Source organism: Periplaneta americana, chromosome 6 (assembly GCF_040183065.1).
Source record: "Periplaneta americana isolate PAMFEO1 chromosome 6, P.americana_PAMFEO1_priV1, whole genome shotgun sequence".
Classification (NCBI taxonomy): Eukaryota; Metazoa; Arthropoda; class Insecta; order Blattodea; family Blattidae; genus Periplaneta; species Periplaneta americana.
Genome location: NC_091122.1, coordinates 66,843,266 through 66,865,234, shown reverse-complemented (window position 1 = coordinate 66,865,234; position 21,969 = coordinate 66,843,266). Strand labels below are relative to the sequence as shown.

At 37.5% G+C, this 21,969-nt stretch overlaps 1 protein-coding gene across 1 annotated transcript in view; it reads right to left on the bottom strand.

Annotated features, from left to right (window-relative positions):
- The window catches only part of LOC138701407 (uncharacterized), a 375,565-nt gene that overhangs the window by 57,378 nt on the left and 296,218 nt on the right, over window positions 1-21,969 (bottom strand). The window contains exons 5-9 of the mRNA XM_069828266.1: window positions 17,364-17,531; window positions 10,872-11,064; window positions 4,565-4,781; window positions 2,985-3,140; window positions 263-440 (exon numbers count right to left, since the gene is read on the bottom strand). Of these exons, the coding sequence (XP_069684367.1) occupies window positions 263-440; window positions 2,985-3,140; window positions 4,565-4,781; window positions 10,872-11,064; window positions 17,364-17,531 (912 nt within the window). The remainder of the gene's footprint in view (window positions 1-262; window positions 441-2,984; window positions 3,141-4,564; window positions 4,782-10,871; window positions 11,065-17,363; window positions 17,532-21,969) is intronic.

The window sequence follows — 21,969 nt, the reverse complement described above, 5'->3', positions numbered from 1 at the left end:
TTGTGAGGAAAAAGACTTACTTCTACGTTTAAACTAGACCCATAATTTCGTTATCAGGGATGTTGAAAACGTATTTACGACCTACGTGAAAATCTCAGTTCATACATTTTTTCTTAATAGTCAGTAGAATGAGAAAATGAATGTGGTTGGAAAACAGACTGAAAGGAAAAGAAAATTTAAAATTGAGCGCTTAAATATGAGTGGAAAGACAGTGAACGGGAAAAAGGCTAAGGGGAGACATAATGTGTGCATTTGGGCTAACCTTCGTTGGAATCCTGAAACATGTGGTTGGTCATGATGTCGTTGATGAACTCATCCTCCTTCTGCGCAGGCGCGTGCAGCAGGCTCTGCAGCACCTTGTCCATGCCACCCGGCTCGTACAGCTGGAAGGGCGCGTAGAAGGACGACATGATGGACTTCTCGCCCACTCTGCGGCCTACCTGCAAGCAGCGAGATTTGAACCCATACAATGTCTGTCACGCAGTGTTAAGTTTGCATCTTAATCGCAGAAAATAGTCCTGTTCCAGACTTCCGAGAGATCTCGTGCACGCACCTGTTGTAATCTACAACGGAGGCTGGTGGTTTACTTTCATAAAATCAGCAATTATTTATTATACACCGTGATTCAAAATGAAAGAGCAGATTTCAATTTTGTATTGCAGACAAACTATCAAAGATAGAAACACATTGCACATATCACTGGATAGAAAAAAGGTTCATAGTTCGGACACAGCTGCGCTGTTGTTTGTCTATAGCAGCCATCGTCAACTGGCCTGCATACTAGTTCGGAGCGCCGAGACGCTGGCTGAGGAGGTGGTAGTGTGCAGTGTAAGGAGCCAAGCCATCACAGAGCCAACTTTCTGACCATAATATTTTACAATGCCTTCTTCGATTGTGTTCTACATGAGCATTGACACCTAACAGTCACCAGTTAGTGAGAGAAAAAACGAATTTAAAAATCCAGGAAAACTAATGCTAATGATCAGCGAAAATAATTTTTATCATTTGTTATTTACATTGTAATAAAATAATTTAGGCCTACTTCAGTCTTGTAACAGAAACGACAATATGTTTCATATGTTACACATTATAACAAATAATTGGTTTAGTGATATACAGTGTCAGATAAAAAAATGATAGTTAATTTTATTTCATTGACGATACTTGAACAAAGGAATAGGATGACGTGATTTAAATATTACTAATGAATTCGATTTGTTTAACATTTTTAACAGTGAAAATGCATTATAGATCTGTAAGTATTCAATTACTTTAATATGAAAAAAAACTATTACTTTCAAAACCGTTACAATCCATAACGGAAAAATACAACTTGTTTCTTGTCTTAAACTGAAAAATGATTTACTTATTACACAGTTCCTCTTAAAATAAATTAAGTACATGCTTCTTCCGTCTTTATTTTCATTATAATTATTAGAGACTGATTAAAAGGGTTGAACAAGTGAACGGACGCCACTGCCATCACCTGAATCCTTCCCCCAACTCCTGCTGCACAGCTGGTGTCTAAGAGGTAGAACTGAACTAGCGAGCAAACTGTGAACGCACCATAGTGCACTGAGATGACGACTCCTGGTCTATAGCAACATGGCTACTACACTACAGGAAAAATAATTTTGTGTTGGAATTCGCAAGATGTCCCAGGTGAAGTAAATCACCATAATGTTAGAATTTGGGGGACAGAAAATCCTGACGTAGTCGTCGAACATGAAAGAGACTCACCGAAAATGAATGTGTTTTGTGCCATTTCTGCTCACAAATTTTATTGATCTTCTTTGCGGAGCACACTATGACAGGAATGTCATACCTGAACATGCTGCAAAACTGGTTGTTTTCTCAACTTCATGAAGATTCCAATGACTTCATATTCATGCAAAATTGCGCCCAGCCTCACTTTCACCTTGATGTGCGGAGTTATCTGAACAACACCATTCCACAACGTTGGATTGGAAGAGGTGGACAACAAGATCTTGTTCATTGTTTTTGGCCTCCCAGGTCACCAGACCTTACTCTCTGTGATTTTAATCTGTGGGGGTACATAAAAGACACAGTGTTTGTCCCAACTTTGGCAGCTACTGTTGAAGATCTGAGAAATCGAATTGTTGAAGCCGTCAATTCAATAGACAGGGACCAGTTGATGCGTGCGTGGAATGAACTGGACTACCGTCTCGATGTTCCTCGCGCAACACATGGTGCTCATGTTGAGTGTACAGTGCCTACAGGAGAAAATTTTGAACCTTCCTCTATCCAGTGACATGCGCAATGCGTTTCTATCTTTGATAGTTTGTCTGTAATACAAAATTGAAATCTGCTCTTTCATTTTGAATCACGGTGTATTGTAGATCCCGTCCGGCCTGAATGTTATTATACCGTTATTGCCATCTCTCCCCCTTACTGCTCAGTACTTCCTACCCACAGTCCATTTTGGCATGATGTCACGCTATCGCAGTATAGATGTCTTTTTATTAAAATGTTCTGCTTCTTTCACTAGAATTACTCTTTATGTGCCCAAATGTTCTGTGACTTGTAGAATCTACTTCAATAAAAAAATAATAACTAATCTTTACGTAGATTCTTCGCCCAACAGTGCATATTACTGTGGAATCCCGGCCACCAAGTCACTCAGTTGAGTGCGCTCTTTGTACAATGGCAGTTGACTTAATACACAGTACATGTCAACATATATGTCGAACTTGGAGTCAGGCCACAAAGGGAAAAACACTAGAGGAGAGGGATTCGATCCGGTGCTGTGGATTGAACTTCGGTGTAGCTTAGTGGTTAGAGCCCTTGGTACGTACAACCAGGGATCCGGGTTCCATCCCGGCGCCGGAGCGAATTTTTCTTCTCTAATAATCTAACATATATTCCGTAGGACCAAAAATTAATATTTACGTAAATAATTGAGTAGCTGTTAAACCTTCCCACTGAAGTTATGCTAATGTTAGGTTTGAGTGAGGGATGCTTACAGTGTCGTAAACAGTGAGCGTCTTGGGGATGAGGGACGCTACGAACCACATGGCAGCCGCCGCCACGCTGTTGGCGATGCCGGCGTTCAGGTTGATGTCGTAGCCGGTGAAGTGGCCCGACGCCTGGGGCTGCAGTCCATACCGGTCCATCGCGTTCTGCAACACAAGTCCAAACAACATGCAGGCTCAGTCACCCACTTGAACATTCTTCAGGCAACAAGTACTAAAAGTAAGAAGACACAAATTCAAAAGTGTAGCCCAGGGATGTCGAACAGCGCTCTCAAACTGTGAAACGAGTAAGTCTGTTTCCTACCATAGCAGAGCTCAAACGATAGTCAGTACGGCCAACTTGAGCTCGCAGTAGCAGTGTTCTGTACGCAGTGTGTTTATCAAATCTGGCGGCTGGTATGGATATGGAACGACGATTCAGTAATAAGTGCATAGAGAGATATTTATTTATCTTAAAGGACGAAAAGACACATTGCTTAATATGTAAAAAGGAATTTGGATACTAAGCCATCATAATATTAAAAGTCATTTTAATTCAACACATGCTGAAGCTTATGGACCACAAATTATCCAGTTCCGCTCGTGAAAAGCCTGTAGAGGAATTAAAATCAAGACTGAATTCAAAAAAACCTTCCATAATAATCATCGTCATCATCATCATCATCATCATTATTATCATCGGGTGTTAGTAGAACAAGCTTGGTTCGTGCTAGCTATAAAATTTGAAAAATTATTGCAACACCTTCAAAGCTATTCACTGACGCAGAATATGTGAAAGACTGTTCATAGCTGTAGCAAAAGAGATATGTCCGGAACATGTTAATGATTTTAAATATAGGATAAGTTTGTCTCGTAATATTATTGCAGAGCGCATATCAGAAATGTGAGATAGCCTGAAGGGACAACTGATAGCAAGAACGAAAAATGAGAGTTAGTGCAGCTCTTGATGAAAGTACCGACCGCAAAGATACGGCGCAGCTAGCTATATTCATAAGGGGTGTCGATTCAGATTTCAATGTTCATAGAAGTCTTATAGATGTCATTTCACTAAAGGATCGAACTCAAGGCGAAGACATTTTTGAATCTATAACAAAAACTATGAACAAATTTCAAGTCATGCTAAAAGTAATTAATTTTATACATCAAAACAGTTTACGTTTCTGAACTTGAAGTTGCATTGCTACAACACATATACACAAAGTTTATATTTTAAACATGATTTATTATTACTATTATTATTATTATTATTATTATTATTATTATTATCCTCATCATCATCATCATCATCATCATCAGCAGCAGCAGCATTCATCCTCATGTAGGCCTACATTCTTTGTTCATCAGAGTTTATCAAGTGCAAATCTAAAATGAGCTCCTAATCAATTAGTAAGATGTATAAAAGTTATCGAAGTACCAGCCGCCGCAGTTTCGCTTTTGTTTACTCCCGGTCTGCCTGCTATCTGTGTTCAACCGTTGCACGGTAAGGGAGAAGTGAAGGCTCTTCATTTCACAGTTCGAGAGCGCTGTTCGACATCCCTGGTGTAGTCTATTGCTCAGCGGGAGATACTGACCTGGCCCAGCACAACGGGCAGGAACTCCGAGTACGTGATGTGCTGGATCTCGGCGCCGACGATGCGTCGCGCCTCCTGGAACAGAGTCTCGTCACCCCAGTGAGGGTTGAGGCGCTGCAGGCTGGACGCCAGTCGGTTGTGCTCCCTCAGCCACAGCGTGTGCAGCGTGGCCAGGCCGATGTGCTCGTTGACTCGCATGTCTCCCGCTTTGAAGCACCTTGCAGAACACAAGAGTCACCTCAGTCTTTTGTTATAAGTACAAAGTCATCCACAAAGGACGATAATGCAACAATACAATTAAAATATAGTCCGCAATTTTATGTTAGCCTAATTACACTTGTCAACAATGATTTTGTTAAATATACAATTTCTGCTGTTTCTTATGTAATGTAATCTGCCAATTCCAAAAATGACGTCAGAATTTTTCTACCACCCACCATTTTTTTTTTTATAATTTTAGAAAACTTGATTTATTTTTATTGCTATGTACAGTTCTTGACATGCTAATAAAAAGAAAATATTTAATTTTATTGCTTTAACAACTGACATATAACTTTATATCATTCTTATATCGTTCAAAAAAACGAATTTTATTCGTCATAAGACTGCAAGAGTTAATATTAATTCTCAGTTGAGTCGGAATTTACAATCAAGAAACAAGTTTCATAACCCGTGTTTTCTTTGTCCTAATTTTAAGTGCGGTAGAAGTGTTTTATAAAGTGACACATGCCTAGAAATATTGTGTAAATCACAAACAATTTTTGTTACGTTTGTAGTTAATTAACTTTGAAAGCACACAGGTGAATTTTACTACAATATTTAAAAGAGCTTACGAGTGTTCTTTTGATTTCAAAATAGATGAGGACAAGAACTGGACTCTTGAAATCTGTTGTGCTCCATGTAATTCTATTAGCCTAACTGGTTAGCTGAAAGGAGCTCGTCATATGCCTTTTTTCAGTTCCAATGATATGCCGGGAATCTAAGGATCATTTAACAGACTGGTAGTTTCTAGAAACCAGAGATCAGAAGATTACAGAGAACTTGTCAGCGAGCTGATTCAGAACTATAACGAGATGGGGTGTTATGTATCTCTCAAAATAACTTTTTGGATTCTCATCTATATTTTCTTTCCTCAAAGCCTTCGGGTAGTGGGCGACGAACATGGGAGTGTTTTCGTCAGGCTTTTTCTGAAATGGAAAGGCGCTACCAGGAAAAAGAGAGCCCAAATATTCTGTCCGACTACTGATGTATAGCCTAAAATCTATTTCACACACATTTTAGGTAAATAAATATGATTTTAGGTAAAATGTTACAAGGTATCAATACCAGTAAAGTCTGAAGTACATTTCATATAATTAGTCTACTCAAAAACCCTGGGTGATAGAAAAACTTTGAAAACAGATCTGAAATCAGCACGAAAAATGCTATAAGAATCGCCCATTTTTTATCTTATAACAAAAAATATGTTTAATTTTGTTCACCAGTGTTATTAAATTCCTTATTATACCAGGTGTTGCACAATTATGAATAAAAACTACAGACGTGACTAGAGGACGATGAAAGAAGATAAAAAGTCCTAAATCATTTATGTTCAAATTATAGTCGTGCACAACCGGTTACGAAAAATAGAAATGATATTTTGCTACAGAATGCCCGGCGCTATAGACAGCATGCAAAGCTCTTCCGTCTCGCGGAGTGATCCAGTGTTCGGTTTAACGAATGTCCGAGTCTTTCTCGAGTGGATGGCTCTGGGTCATGAAAGGCAGATGACATTGAGCCATCCAGGAGTTTCAAGAATCTTTGCAAGGACGCGATTATCATCGTGTAACTTTCAATTGATATTTCCTCCTCTCTCCCTATTCATTCATTCATTCATTCATTCATTCATTCATTCAGCAATCCATATATTGCAAAGCAACAGCACGCATCATGAAGCTACAATCATTATACTTGAGAGTACTTTTATTTTTGTTAATAACTTTTTATCTCCTTAAAAATGATTTATTAATGAAATAATAATACATCTACTTGGAATAATTAAAAGGCATAGGCTATACTAACAACTACTCTTTTAGAGATAACCTATACATTTTTAATTTAAAGTATGAACGCTACAATAGTAAGTGTGTACTTATTTGCTCTTCTATTTTGTAAGTAATTGTAATTTATTTTATTCTTGTATTTATTTACATGTCAGATTTCAACCATGCATTACGCTTATTTCCTTTGCTGTTATCGGTGTTCATTAATTGAGTTATATATTAGTTATGAAGATAAATGTACCAAAGTGTCAATCAATTCTAGGCCTATTTCAAGTTAACACTATTTTTTTATTAGGCAAAGTAAATTTCCTTTAATTGTTACTCCATTTGTGTAGACAGAAAATGTCATCAGAATTCCTGCAAAACCACTTGAAAGCCGGATATTCGGTCGGATGTTCAATCTCACAGGTTGTTCTCCGACCGGTCGAATATAAACCGGTTCTAATCGCTGTTCTGCTGCTCTCTACTTCAGATCAACCGTCTCCGAGATAAGTCATCACTGTAGCCACCAACTCAAAACATCTCGTACAGGTGCAACCTCATTTCTTACCTGGGAGGCTTAAGGGTTGTGCGTACTTTCTTTTTTTTTTTCAACATGAGCTCCGCAACCTTTTGGATGACGTGCCTCTTTGGAAAGGGCAGCTTCTTGGTACATGCATGAAGGATTACAAGATCCCTTTCTTCTGAATATTCGAGAGATCTTATGCATTACTTCCACAACAAGTATATCGGCCATGGCCTAACAAGCATGGCCTCTCCGGTCCCCCGACTTCAATTATCTGGATTTTTTGTTTGTTTGTTGATATTTGAAATGTTTTGTGTATTCTAGATTTGTTGATAATGTTAACGAACTCCGAGAATGAAATTTCAATGGATGTCAACGCACTAGAGACACGCCGGGATATTCGAATGTGTACGATTTTCGATAAGGGAATTTACTTATGCCTGCCTTATCATGATCGGTGATCATATTGATCACATGTTAAATGCTCTCTTTCTCCTCTAGTGCACACCGGTTGTTATGTTACCCCAGAGCATCTTTATTGACGAGAAATAGTTGAACGCCATAGATTTCGGAAACGGTTAGTTTTCGGTGCTATGTTTATTAAAATCTTTTGCCTTGTTTCAGTGCCCTATATTCACTCTTACAGTTTACACCTATAATTATTAAACAACTTATACGGTATACAACTCTTAACGCATAAGTTGTCGTCAGCCGCATCTGTGACTTAGTGCTAGAGTCCTGGTCTACAATCCTGGTAATCTTGCTTTGATCTCGGGCCAGATAGTGATGGAATTTGTGGTCAACAAAGCAAACATTGCAGAGGGTTTTTACTCGGGTTACTCCCATTTCCCCGTATAGTTCCAGAAACATTCTCCACCTCTCCCCATTTCATCTATCATCTGTAATAGCAGAGGTGTTAACTTTTCAAGTGGACTATCAGTAATCCCATGCTGCTTACTAAGTGTAACAATTATTTTTTTCATATATTAAATTTGTGCAGCTGTGTTTATATAATATACAGTTGTCTGCCTCCACTTCTTAAATATACTTTTTGTGCCATGTTTTGTGTATTTTAATGTATAATTTCAGCGAAATAGATTTAAAATCTTGATCATATGTGCCTAAAATGCCTAGTTTTACTCAAATAGAGCCTAATTTATTATATTTTGAGCTTATTTTAGGCACCTAAAACTGCAATTTGTGCCTAAAAATCCGACGTCTGATAATCATATACTGAACCATTTGGTCGCACCTCTTTTCATTCATTGTAACTCTGAATTTTACACTCGTACTAAAATTTTCTAATGTGCATCTAATATACGTAGGCCCTACTAAATCTGAGTTTTCAACTTTGCTTCATTTTTAAACGACGTCTATTTTTGTCCAAAATTGTAAGCGAATTTGTGTCTTCAACATTTTTAAGAGGGGTGTAATAAGCAACAGCAAGTTTATTATGGCACGGCCGACTTGATGTTCTCTTCGCTTTTTTGTATATGGCCTTGACAATAGTAATCTTATATTGAAATTGGATAATGTCTCAATTCCACCACGAGGCGCTGTCTGCCAAGCTCTAGTGTCCACAGAAGAAATACTCAATATGAATTAAAATAAATGATTAAAGAGTAATAATAACTTATAAATAATAAATAAGAAAATAATAATAATTATTATTATTATGTTTAGTTCTGTTAATTATGATAAAAGAGTGAGTTTAAAAGCAGGGAAGGTAACACATAGTAACCTGTTCAGTTTAAGTAACATGATGACAGAGGCGTAATTTTGTAGTTCATTCGCTGAGTAGCACCCCTAGGCTAAACTGCGATGTTTCAAAGTAATCACTTGGGTAATTATTTACCATAACTTGTACTGAGTTTTATAATTTCACTCACTGCACTGATACATTCCACTTGATATTGCAGATTCAAGAATCATAGTTTCAAGATTTTGCGACTCAGTGTATTATAAGCTGCATTCTTCGAAGGAACAAGCTTTTCAGTTAAAGCTGCTGCAATGTTATCTAGAAGCGGCCTAACAAATTTCACAGTAATGATATTAGCAAGTCCGTTTTGGCCGTCTTCATCACAAATTGGCATTGCAAGAGAGGGCGTCCACGTCTGTGGAGTAACGGTCAGCGCGTCTGGCCGCGAAACCAGGTGGCCCGGGTTCGATTCCCGGTCGGGGCAAGTTACCTGGTTGAGGTTTTTTGCGGGGGTTTCCCTCAATCCAATATGAACAAATGCTGGGTAACTTTCGGTATTGGATCCCGGACTCTTTCACCGGCATTATCACCTTCATCTCATTCATACGCTAAATAGCCTAAGATGTTGATAAAGCGTCGTAAAATAACCTACTAAAATAAAATATTTGAATTTTTTCACCTCTTCGAAGGATACAACTCCAATTTTTATATTTCCATTTCGTACAATATTATGGTCACGAAATATAATCATATTTCCCTGTCACTCGGAAATTCGTGGAATGATATTGCTCCTTCACTCTTTTTTCCTATTCGAAGTGCATAATAGTACACAACAATACGTCATTTTGAATCATATCACAATAAACTCACATACCAGTGGAAAGAAGCGCAATATTAGTAATTATAATCGTACAAGAAACCATACACATATTCCTCAGTGAATCTTGGGAGTCAGTGCCATCTGGCGGGAATTTCATATTTTCTCGATTACAGCTTTAACACAGAGATCAAAATGAATTGTCAAGGCCGGTAAAGAAGAAGCGAAGCGAGCACATAAAGTCGGCCGTGATTATGAAAATGAGTCACTAAGGAAAACGTCTGAATATCAGAAGCAGAATGATTTATATGTTCAGTACTATTATATTGAACCACTCGTCATCACTTACTTGATTTAGTAAATTTCCAGTTTAAAATACACAGGCAGAAGATCTTAATTTTCTTCATTCCATTGTATATTTTTAGTCTAAAACGTTCCGGTGCACACAGGCGTGTATGTTCTCTAAGATGGACGATCGAGACATGAAAAATTTACGTTATGAAAGTCCAAGGTGAATGTGCTTAGTCTTAAAACTCCCAAGTCCAAAGCAGCATAGAGATTTTTTAAGGTTGTTACAGCAATGACAAAGGAAGCTTTTAATAGAAAAGGGACATCTTCTGCGGATCTTTATAGAAAGAACAAAGGAAGAGACTAGTGAAGTGCTTTGTGTAGAGTGTGGCATGTTATGGGTCAGAAACATGGACATTACGAAGAAGTGAAGAGAAGCGAATAGAAGCATTTGAAATGTGGATATGGAGAAGGATGGCGCTTGTGAAATGGACAGACAGAATAAGAAACGAGGATGTGTTGGAAAGAGTGGGTGAAGAAAGACTAATGCTGAAACTGATCAGGAAGAGAAAAAGGAATTGTTTTGGTCACTGGCTGAGAAGAAACTGCCTACTGAAGGATGCACTGGAAGGAACGGGAGAAGAATTCGGGGCAGAAGAAGATACCAGATGACAGACGACATTAAGATATATGGATCATATGAGGAGACAAAGAAGGAGACAGAAAATAGGAAAGATTGGAGAAAGCTGGGTTTGCAGTGAAAGGCCTGCCCTTGGACAGAACACTATGAATGAATGAATTGTACCATTATCCCAAATCATGCACAGCACTACCAGCTTTCTCCCATTCTTATTAGTGTAGCGGCAGCACGGGGATTACTTAGCCTAAACGCAAGAAACCCGTGTCAGAGAAGTTGCCGCAGTACCAAGGCGCTCGAAAGCTTGCCTGTCTCTCACTTGTTGGGGCCATTGAGCCGACAGTCAGTGTTTCTGTCGTCAGATGGCAGCAGTTGTTTACCACCATAGCCCTTCTGTGTTTTCAATCTGCCTCCGCTGAAAGTTCTGAGTGCATTCCCCTCGTCTCTGGAACTTCCGTACACCATAGAAGCGTCCAAAAATGATGTTACTTGATTCAGTTGTTCACGTGGACCTAGAACAAGAAAAATTAAACGTGACCTCTTGATATCTAACAAGGAATTTGTAGAAAAATGGAAACTACTTTCTGGATCCAACTTATGGATCGAAATGGCTCAAAAACACTGGTCAAAAAATTAAGGGATATCCCATATTGGTGCAATCTAATTTTAATGCTTAGAACCATACGCAGCAAAACAAATAAACAATTGGATAAAAATTGTGACGTTGCGTTGCGAGGTTCGCTTCTGAGGACACTTTTATTAATAGTGTTAAGAGTACAGACTTTATACTAGGCCTGCACAAACGCGGCCGCTTCTTCGGAGCGGGAAAGTCGTCTAACAGCTCGCCGAAAAGATACGTCGGAATGACGTAGGCCTGATAGGTAGAGGATAGTCCACACAGCTATCTGGTGTAGTGTGTATTATCAGTAGTTATTTCACTTTGCCTATCTGCGGCTACATAATGGAGGAATCTAAAAGACGGAAAAGTAATCATCACGCAAATTCTTTCAATATTGCGTGGAAAAATGCTTATTTTTTCACAGCAGCTGGCCTCAATACCAGTGCCTTATCTCCCACAAAAGTTTGAAAGAAAGAGAAAAACATAATATAATGCGTCATTACTAGTCCACACATACATACGATGGTTTTGTTGGCGAAGATCGCAGAAAAAATATTCAGGAGTTGAAAGTTGCATTATTACATGAGGTATCGTACGTTAGAATTTATTAATCTTCAACAATTTAAATATCTCTCTTCAGGGAAAAGGCCAACTCATTTATGTTGAATAAATTACGAGATTTCAGTCGCAAACTTACACTTTCATAAGTCAGTTTCGGGAAGGTAATATAGCTCACTTTCCACCGACAGAAACTGCTCGTGATGAAGCCATGTTAAACGATTATGTGCAAATATTAATTGAAATTCAAAATGAATTTAATTCTAGGTTCCAAGATCTTGTCTTAATTGGAAAGAAGTTTAAAGTTACCATAATAAATTCCTTCAACACCAGTTGAAACAGCGTCATACGAATTACAGGTTGGCCTAGTTGGCGCAATTGGTATAGCGCTGGCCTTCCATGCCCTAGGTTGTGGGTTCGATTCCGGGCCAGGTCCGTGGCATTTAAGTGTGCTTAAATGCTACAGGCTTATGTTAGTAGATTTACCGGCATGTAAAAGAACTCCTGCGGGACAAAATTCCTGCACACCGGAGACGCTGATATAACCTCGGCAGTTGCGAGCGTTTTTAAATAAAACATAACATTTAACGATTTACAGCTTGAAATTATTGATCTTCAATATGACTTTTTGAATAATACTACTAGCCTGGTCGAGTTTTACAAGACTAAACCTCAGCAATAATATCCACAATACACAGGCTGACTGTGAAAATGATTGCTATGTTTGGCTCAACATTTATATTTGAGAGCAACTGTTTCTACAATCAACTTTAATAAAGACAGACATCAAACATCTGTTTCATTACGATCAGTACTGTTCCTTCCAGCTGCCAACAACATTAAACTTCGTTTTGATGTACTGATAAATAAAAATATGACAATCTGATATTGTATATTTAAGTAACTATAGAATTTCTATTATTTCTGTAAAATAAATATTTCTGTATTAATTAATAATAGTCCAAGATAGTTTTGTAAACACTGAACGGGAATTTATTTCATGAACACTCGTACTAGTACTTTCTTTTGTGTACATTTTGTACGAGATCACCCCTTCTTCCAGTCCACCCTTATACAGAGCGAAGCTAATATCTCCAATCCGCTCGCAAGCTGTGAGCCGATTCGGAGAGCGCAAACCTTGTGCAGGCCTGGTTTATACGAATCAACATAGCCATTTTAACCAGATTAATATTGAAGATCAATGGCATGTTGCAAGCAGGATAAACGCAGCAGGAAGTAGCGCATAGGTTGAAGTACTTCAGTTTTATTCTTGCTACCCGCTATCTTGACATAATACTGCTGGTACGAACGGATTTTTTCTAACAAAGTATCTAATGATGTTTTATTATTGTTCTGGTGTTATTACAATCCTATTAATTAATGGGTGAGCTTAATACAGTCAATACTTAACACTATTAAATACAATAAAACTTTATGTTACTACATGAGATAACATTTACACATAATGACAAACGTTTTCACCAAATAAATTGGCATCTTCAGGTCAAAGTAAAACATGTTGACAAAAAAATGAACACTTGAGCTAATCTAGTTAAAAACAGTAGTTAAAAAATTAAAATGGTATAATAGGCATCTAAATAATATGCCATAAAAAACAAGAGGCAAGATAAAATTATCCAGGTATCATACAGTGTACTGGGGCGATGTATTAACATGGAAGTTTATGTGACGAAGAAAGAAGGCAAGACCTCTTCTAGTATTGCAGGTACAGTTCCAAAAAGATGAAAAATGCTACAAAATAGGACGATCGTGTTGCTGAATATGGATGTATGGAATAAAGCCCTGTAAAGTATAAAGGGTGGTGTAAAAGAAAGTTTTGATAACAATTACATTTTTTTAAGTTTTAAAATGACGATACTTACAGAATAGTAAGAATATTTAATAGTGTTAAGTATTGACTGTATTAAACTCACCCAGTAATTGATATTGTACTTAACGGGCCAACATGCCTTTAAAATTACAATCCTATTAAGTAACAGCAAATTCATGTAATAGAAATCAATCAATCATAATATCATCGTGTTTCAAATTACATCCAAAACATTGTATCTCTGTAACAATGCAATATTAAAAGGGTATTTCTATTTTCTGTTCTAAATAGTTATACCTTTCACCAGCTAGCATTTCACAAAAACATTTTAAATCACCCTGTAGTTCTACGTGCTGTAGCAATACGACAAAAGATGTCCGGCTTTATTTCTTCTGCGAAGGAAAGCACAGTGGAAATTTTATCAACCGAACTTGTGGTAAAATGGTAACCACATGACAGTAGACGATTTTTTAGAGTGATTTGCAACAAAAGTTGCAAGATTTTTACTCTTTACTACTGTTGGTGTAAACGGGCAGGTCCGCATAACTATGTTCATTATTTATGACCGAGAATAAAAGCAAACAAAGTAGGGCAAAAGTCAAGACGTACAGTACTGCGCAAGTCTGACAGAGCGGGGCAGAAGTCGAGACATATTGCGCAAGTCTCAGCTGGGTGCACGACTGGGCCGGGTGCGGGAAATCATCAGGCGTTCGTTACAAGCTGTGGATCAGCCTGCTGTCAGAAGAGGAAGGAATTTTCGAGTTAAACTTTCTACTAATAAAGCGCCATCGGCGTTTTGAGACGCCGGCACGACGAGTTCGCGACTAACCCTCCTACTCTAAAATCTCCTTAGCTTTTGAGAGACAAGTTTGAAGAATATAGTCTCAGCCATAAACGTATAATTTTAATTAAACCCACACCTGGTTGTAGAAATTCATAAATAAACAACAACACGTACAATTTATAACCGAAGGCAGTGGGTAAATAATTTTTGTAAAATTACTTTTTAAATGTTACCGGCTTCAAGTTTCTGCACTTCCAGCTACATTGCATACCTCATCTGAGAACTGTAATAACTGGCTAATCTAAATAGAATGGGCTATCCTTGAGCATTTAGGCATTATTACCATAAAGATGGAAGTTTCAATCAATTCCAGAACGCTAGCAATATTAAGGAGTTATTTATAGCTTACAGCAGTAAAAGTTTTGGATATATTCAATATTTTTTTCCTCCGAAACTGTATAATGAAAATAATGAAAATTGGCATGTGTAAAACACTGTCCTTCTGCTATATAAAAAAATATGTTTACGATTTCAAAATTAAAAATGGTGGCAGTTCACTGTGCAGTGATGAAGCGTTTCCCTCATAACTCATAAACTTGTTAACTTTTCCATGTTCTCTCTCTTGTACTTTATTGCTGGAACTGATATTTACAATATGCTCTTTCAACTACATTCCTTAATGAATATTTTCTAAATATTTTTTTTATTTTGTGTTAGAAGAAAATATTGATATTTGACCATTTTTTTAAACGAATTTATTTTTTATCAGACAATCTATCAAAGATAGATAAGTGATCTTGCATCATATTGTTGATATAACATGTATAAATACACACAAAAATTTAATCAAAGAATGTTGGAGGGTTTTTGAGGTATGTGGGAAACTCTTCATCACTGCACAGTGAACTGAATTTAGAAAAAAAAATTTAATCGTAAAAATATTTTTTTCGTATAGCGGAAGAACAGTGTTTTAAAAATACCAATTTTCATTATTGTACAAGATACAGTAATGGAGGAAAAAAGTTGAATATTTCCAAAATTTTACTGCTGTATGCTGTACCTAACCCCTTCAATATTGGCACACGGTTGAAAACTCAAACTAGTTCCTCTAGTCAAACCAACGTTAAAACATTAAATATACCTGCAATAATTTAATTTCTTGCTTAATTCCGAATACTCGAATGATGTTGCTTTTTGTTCACATAATCCTACAAAAACTAAATGTATTTCTAAAGTAGATACTCAAAACTCAAATCTTTCAAGTGAGTTATCGGTAATCACATCTCATTCACCTTTATTTTCGATAAAGACAGATCTGAACCATATAATTAAGGTCACTTGTCAGTTTTTCTACAATAAAACATTCTTCGTTGCATGTTTTGCACCTAACAGCTGTTTTGCTAGAAATTTCTTCTTGAAAAATTCTTTTGCTTGTGGTGTCATCTTGATTTTCATCATTATTAACTAAAAATGGTGAAATACACGTTTTCAAACTTTACTTGTTCAACCTTAGACAAAAAGAAACCGCTCTCCTGTAGCGTAAAATTGGAAGTCCATCTTCGGGCAGCGCCTGATTAACGCGACTAGGGAAAAAATGTTTATTTTGCACCTAATTTACTTCTTGAACAGAAAAACAGTCTTGCATAAAAAATTAGTTCCAGTTAAACCTAAGCTCTCACGAAATCAACAGCAGGGCTTCCCAACCGGTGTGTATCACAGTCTAGTATATACAGTCACGACGCTCAATACTTAATAAATACGCATCCATAGATAGTTGCTAACCACCAGGATCGCTAATATCGCCTCATCACAGACCCTTTCCCTAGCAGACGATAAAAATGTATTGTATTTTCGATATCATGTTCTTTTGAAAAAATTAACACCTTCCTTCCACTATTGAAATATGAAATACATAAGGTTCACATGAGCACACAGTACAAAACATATGATTTTCATTATCATATGAAGCAAACAAGGCCGTTCCTCTGACATACATCGTCAAGTGAGATGTACTGCCTGATAATAATAGAGGAAAATAACAGTTGTTCAGTCAACTGTCCGAAGACAGGTCTGAACCTCACAAGTGATAGCAAGAAGGCACCACTTATGAGGAAATTAGGCCATGAGATAATGGGGTAGGGTGACCAGTTCCTTTCCCACTCTATTGCATACATCGCCCACTAGCTACATATTACACTAGTCCATAGGTGTCCAAACTCCTATAGAAACAGGAGATACTGCACGTCAAGCATGCTCTGCTAAGGTCAATAACTTTCCATATAAAATAGGAAAAACGTCCTTAAAGAGTATGCTCTGCGGGTTGCTTACGCCAGGGGTTACCTCGTACAATTGTACATCTGTGCACTAGTCAGACTTCAGATGCATAGAAACAACTGTTCTTCCTCTGAAACATATCGTCAAGTGAGATGTACTGACATATAGCCAGAACCTCAATCAGAGGCTTGAAATAACAGTGACATATAATATATGTAACAGATAAAAGCAGAACATAAAGTGCCGAATTCGCTCGTCTTGTTCACAATTTTACAAACCACGCCACACGCCGACGACGTAACACCGCAGATTAATCTGTTTTCTTGTTTAACAACGACTGTAGCAGATGGAAGTTACGATTTCACCCGCACAACTACCAAATATTGCCATAGAACCAGAAGCAAGCAGTGTTGACATATTTTCTCTCGTATTCTATCTGCGAAATAAAGTAAAATATCTTCTTTTTTTTTTTTCATGATCATATTTTTTCCGTTATAATTTTTCCTTTGACCGTAATTGCGTAATAATGGTGGAAAATTTGTAATAATTACGTACAATCTATAATAGTTGGCACCTCTGGATAATTCTCCACTCTTGTCATAATGAAATATTTATTCCTTGAACATGGACGTACAATATTTTCTGTAAGAATACACACGTGCAGCCTGCGTCCAAAACGCTTTCCACTGCACATATCCCAGTGAATACTTGAAACCTTGTAACAGCAGATCAGTACATTACCTACCGAGGGTGCATCCGATACGAGGGGCGGTGCCGGAGCGCGTGTATTCCTGACAGCGCTCCCCATGCTTGCCGTGCACTGGGTCGTCATCGGGCAGGCGAATCGGGAAGCACTCGGGGTGGAAGTCGCTGAAGTTGACGCTGCAGCATTTTAGACGCTTCCCCTGGAAGCCTGGAAGTAAAATATTATTATGTAAGCATCATCATCATCATCATCATTATCATCATCACCGCCACTCTTAGCGTCGTAGAAGGAATCAAAGTATTCGTCGTCGCCATTGCTAACGTCACCATCTTAACCAGTCATCATTGCAATAAAAGCCACCTTATAATAAAGACTATCTTGTATTAAATATGGGCGTCAAAATAAAAGGCAACGCCTACAATTATGATACTAGAGAGAATAGTAACATCCATAATAAGTACACAACAACTAAATCTACAAAAGTAATGTGTCTGTGTGCACCATAAGTAGTATCATCAACAAATTAGCCTACCTCCAAAAGACCAATCAACGCTTAGTCAATTCGGCCTCTAAAGAAATAGCGTTGTCAATATAGCGAAGTCTAAAGACTTACACATACTTCTTGGCGACATTTTATATTTTATATTCTTGAAACATGGCTTAGCGAGCTTATATTTAAAATATAACTATATTCATTGATAGAGAGTAACCGGCTAAGGCGCTTGCGATTCCCGGTTCGATTCCCGCTTGGGCTCATTACGCGGTTGATTTTTTCCGAGGTTTTCCCCAACCGTAAGGCAAATCTCAGGTAATCCATGGCGAATCCTCAGTCTCATCTCGCCAAATATCATTTCGCTATCACCAATAACCTCGCCAAATAACCTCGTAGTTAACACAGCGTCGTTAAATAATCAAGTAAAAATATTATTCATTGATAGATGTAAAAATACAACGTCAGTTCTGCTCCTTAACGATTTTTCGTAAGCAATCGTAGGCGACATTTCATAATGAGAACTCCCGTTGTAATTTTTTTAGGTGATTTTATGACGCTTCTCAAACTTTACAAGTTAATAAGATTGCATTGTGAAACACAGTTTACAAGTTTGTAATCTCTTATTTGTTATTTGTAAATTGTTAATTTGTAGATGAGAAGATGGTAATATTGGACAGGGTTTTAAAATGGCACACGACTTTTTTTTTTTTTCTGAAAATAGTGGCGCTATCTGTTAACCTCCTGAGTCTTGAGACTTTTTTGTTTTATTTTTAAAGTTAAATATAATTCCATACTTAAAAAAAAAAAAAAAAGGAAAAATGCTGAAAAAATTCTGCATGTTACAGTTAGAGCACAAATGCAGGTAGTATACCCGGATCTTTGCACATACATCTTCTATCATATTTTTTTACCTTCAAAATATAACGTTTACTGTCTACTTCGAAAGCATGTCCTACGGTGTCTTGGCGTTGAGCTGCTGGTCGGTATTTTCATTTACATATAGTTCAAACATACATTCCATTGCAAGGCTTGAATCGATCTTCTTGTGCTTTCTGTAAGTGCCAAGAGATGTCAGGAGCTTGACAAGCACAGAAAAGAAGTGATCGAAAAAGATGGTCACACTTCATTTACGAACTTATGTTTATACTGAGCAATATTCCTCTTAAGGCAAGGTCCATGTGACCTGGAACTTTTAATGACGTGTCTTTATTGACACCACCAAATAAATAAATAAAATAAATAATTAGTGATCTATAACGATTCCACCTAGTGGCAAATTTGAAACTAAATGCATGTATGAAGTATATATATAGTATACTACACTTTAGGACTCAGGAGACACATTTTATCTCAGTGTGACGAAACGGAACATATCCGGAGAAAATATCTACCACCCTCGATGCTAAGCCAGAATAGGGGTTTGCTTGCATGTCTTGACCTCATGGGGAATAGAGAATGGGAACAAAAGACTGGATTGTTCCTGTTGAAGGCGAGACAGATTAGAACTTCAGCTGTGATGCAAATTGACGAAGGTATAATGGTAACTATTCAATTATACACTTTTATGCCTGTTTGTATGTTAGGTTACGATATATTATATAATGTGTTCTGTTTGTGTCATTTTCATATTAATCTGTGTTCTTTTGGGGAGTGGTTGTATCTAATCATAGGTGGGGGGGGGGGTGAAACCTACAAAGTAGGACTTGTTTTATACAGCTCGTACGGTCAAAAGACCCGTGCATTGGATTTAAGACAAAATTAAGATAGTACAGGTATAGTGCATCTGCATGTAAAATACTGCTGAATAAATCCATCTAACTTATCTACTTTTTCTCCGGGTAGTCATTGTCTGCAGTAGGATGCAGTGAGCCCTTCGAGTGTGAGGGAGGGTCATGTTCATTACGGCAATGTAAATTGTTTCTGCAGAGGGTGCTTTTCTAGGTCGTTATGCAGTAAACAAATTAAGGTAGAGAAATTATCTTTATGCATTAAATAAGTAGGAAGTTTAGATTTGTAATATTCAGCATCATGGAACTCAAATGTCAGTTTAAATTAAATTTATTCAAGGTTATATGCTATGGTATAAGTGGTGGTATCATGGGACAGAGGTATCCCATATTATAACCCTACTATTCGTGTGAGAAAAATAGATGTTCAGAACAAAACTAGGATCTTACAATCTCATAATTTGTGTCTGGGGTACCACTAAAACGTGACTGAAAGGTGCCAAGGACAAAACTAGGGCCTTCATCGATCGAAAACGGAGAACTTATTTTTGTCATAACTATTAAGACTTTCATATGAATTTTGTGTGTAATGGGTTACTAGTGTTCATGATTTAAGCATTGTATGTGATTCCAGAATATATGTCGTTTAGTTTTGTCTGCCACATATTACAACCTCATTTTCTGGAATTCTAATAATATAGCACGAGACCTTTCTAAATCATAACACCTGATTTATTGATATACTGTATGTGTAATTACGTTACAACTTTGCACACACAAGGAGAAATTATATTCCTATAAGCAGGGTGCGAATTAATATTTCTGATGGGGGGGGGGGTTAGAATCCTAGATAGACAATACCATCATCATCACCATCATTAGCGCTACAGCCCAAAACGGGCCCTGGCCTTCTTGATTCTCTGCCTCCTGTCTTCTCTATCCCGGGCTCTCACTTCCCAATTCCTACACTTCAATAGCTGCTGGCAATCTTCCTTGTTTGAGTCCTTCCATCTTTTCCTAGGTTTTCCAATAGGTCTTTTGCCATATATCTGATCCTGCATAGCCATCTTCGATATGCTTGAATTGTCCATTCTCTGAACATGTCTAGCCCATTCCAATTTTTTTAGTTTCGCTATTACTGAAATCTCCAAATCTTTGTATCCATTGTAAATTTCTTTGTTATATCTTATTCTTCAGATCCCATTATCTCTAACGGGTCCGAGAATTCGTCTTAACACTTTCCTTTCAAAACTATTGATTATGTTTCGCATCCATAAATTAATACCGGGCGTATCATTGTCTTGTAGAGCCTCATTTTGATATTCGGGTGAATTTGTTTAGATTTGAACATGGGTAAAATATTATATTAAGAACGATTAGCTTTAAGTATTCTCTTTTGTATTTCCTGATTTTCATCGTTTCTATTGTTAATTATAGTTCTCAGTTAAGTAAAATAGTCCACTCTTTCCATTTTGTGACCATCTATGGTAATGCTGGGGGTCATTGGACATGTTGAGTGTGTTTGTGTCAGAGTCTTTGTTTTGTCACAGTTAATGTTCAGGCCCACCTCTATGGATGATTGTTTTAGGTTTTGATAGGTATTTATTAAGTCTTGTTGGGTTCTAGCCATTATATTTATGTCGTCAGCGTAAGCAGCAAACTGTACTGATTTGTATACTAGCGTACCATTGGTATTCATATTCAATTTCCTTATTACGTACTCCAGGGCCATGTTAAAGAGCAGCGGCGCTAGCCCATCTCCTTGTTTTAACCCTCTTCCTACAGAGAATACCATACATAAAACTATTATTATCCTCATTCGATACGGCTCAACGCTTGGTCGCACTGGCTGCTTGTCTTGCATCTTGATCATAATAATTATATCCGTGAACATGCTTAAGATAAGATGCCTAATTCCTAACTTATTGATTGTTGTCAGCTTGTCGGTGATGATAATGCAGAAATATTATTTTCTTTGCTTACTTCGTACTTTATAAAGTACATATATTCTTATTAAAATAATTATATTTTGTGAGGGGAGATAGAAATTATCCCTGGCAGGGATGTTAATATGAATTTATGAGAGGGGGATAACTTTCCAACAAGGGAAAATTTCCCCATTCTCCCCGTTAATTCGCACCCTGCCTATAAGGCAGAGATGGGCATCCGTACCTCACTTGAGAATTGGTGCCTCGCTGACCTTCACAGAGCTTATCGCTCTGAGTGACATAATCTTCACAGTCCCCGTTCCTCCCTCATGTAGCTCCTAGGCGTGGGCAGGTTCTGTATCAGTTCAGTGGTGGCATAATGGCACTATCAAAGCAGTGTGTACGCGTTAAGAAACGATTATTTTATGAGAAATGGGAGGAAGAGGTTTTTTTTTTTTTTGCTGTTTAGAAGGGGAGAACATACGATGTATGTTATG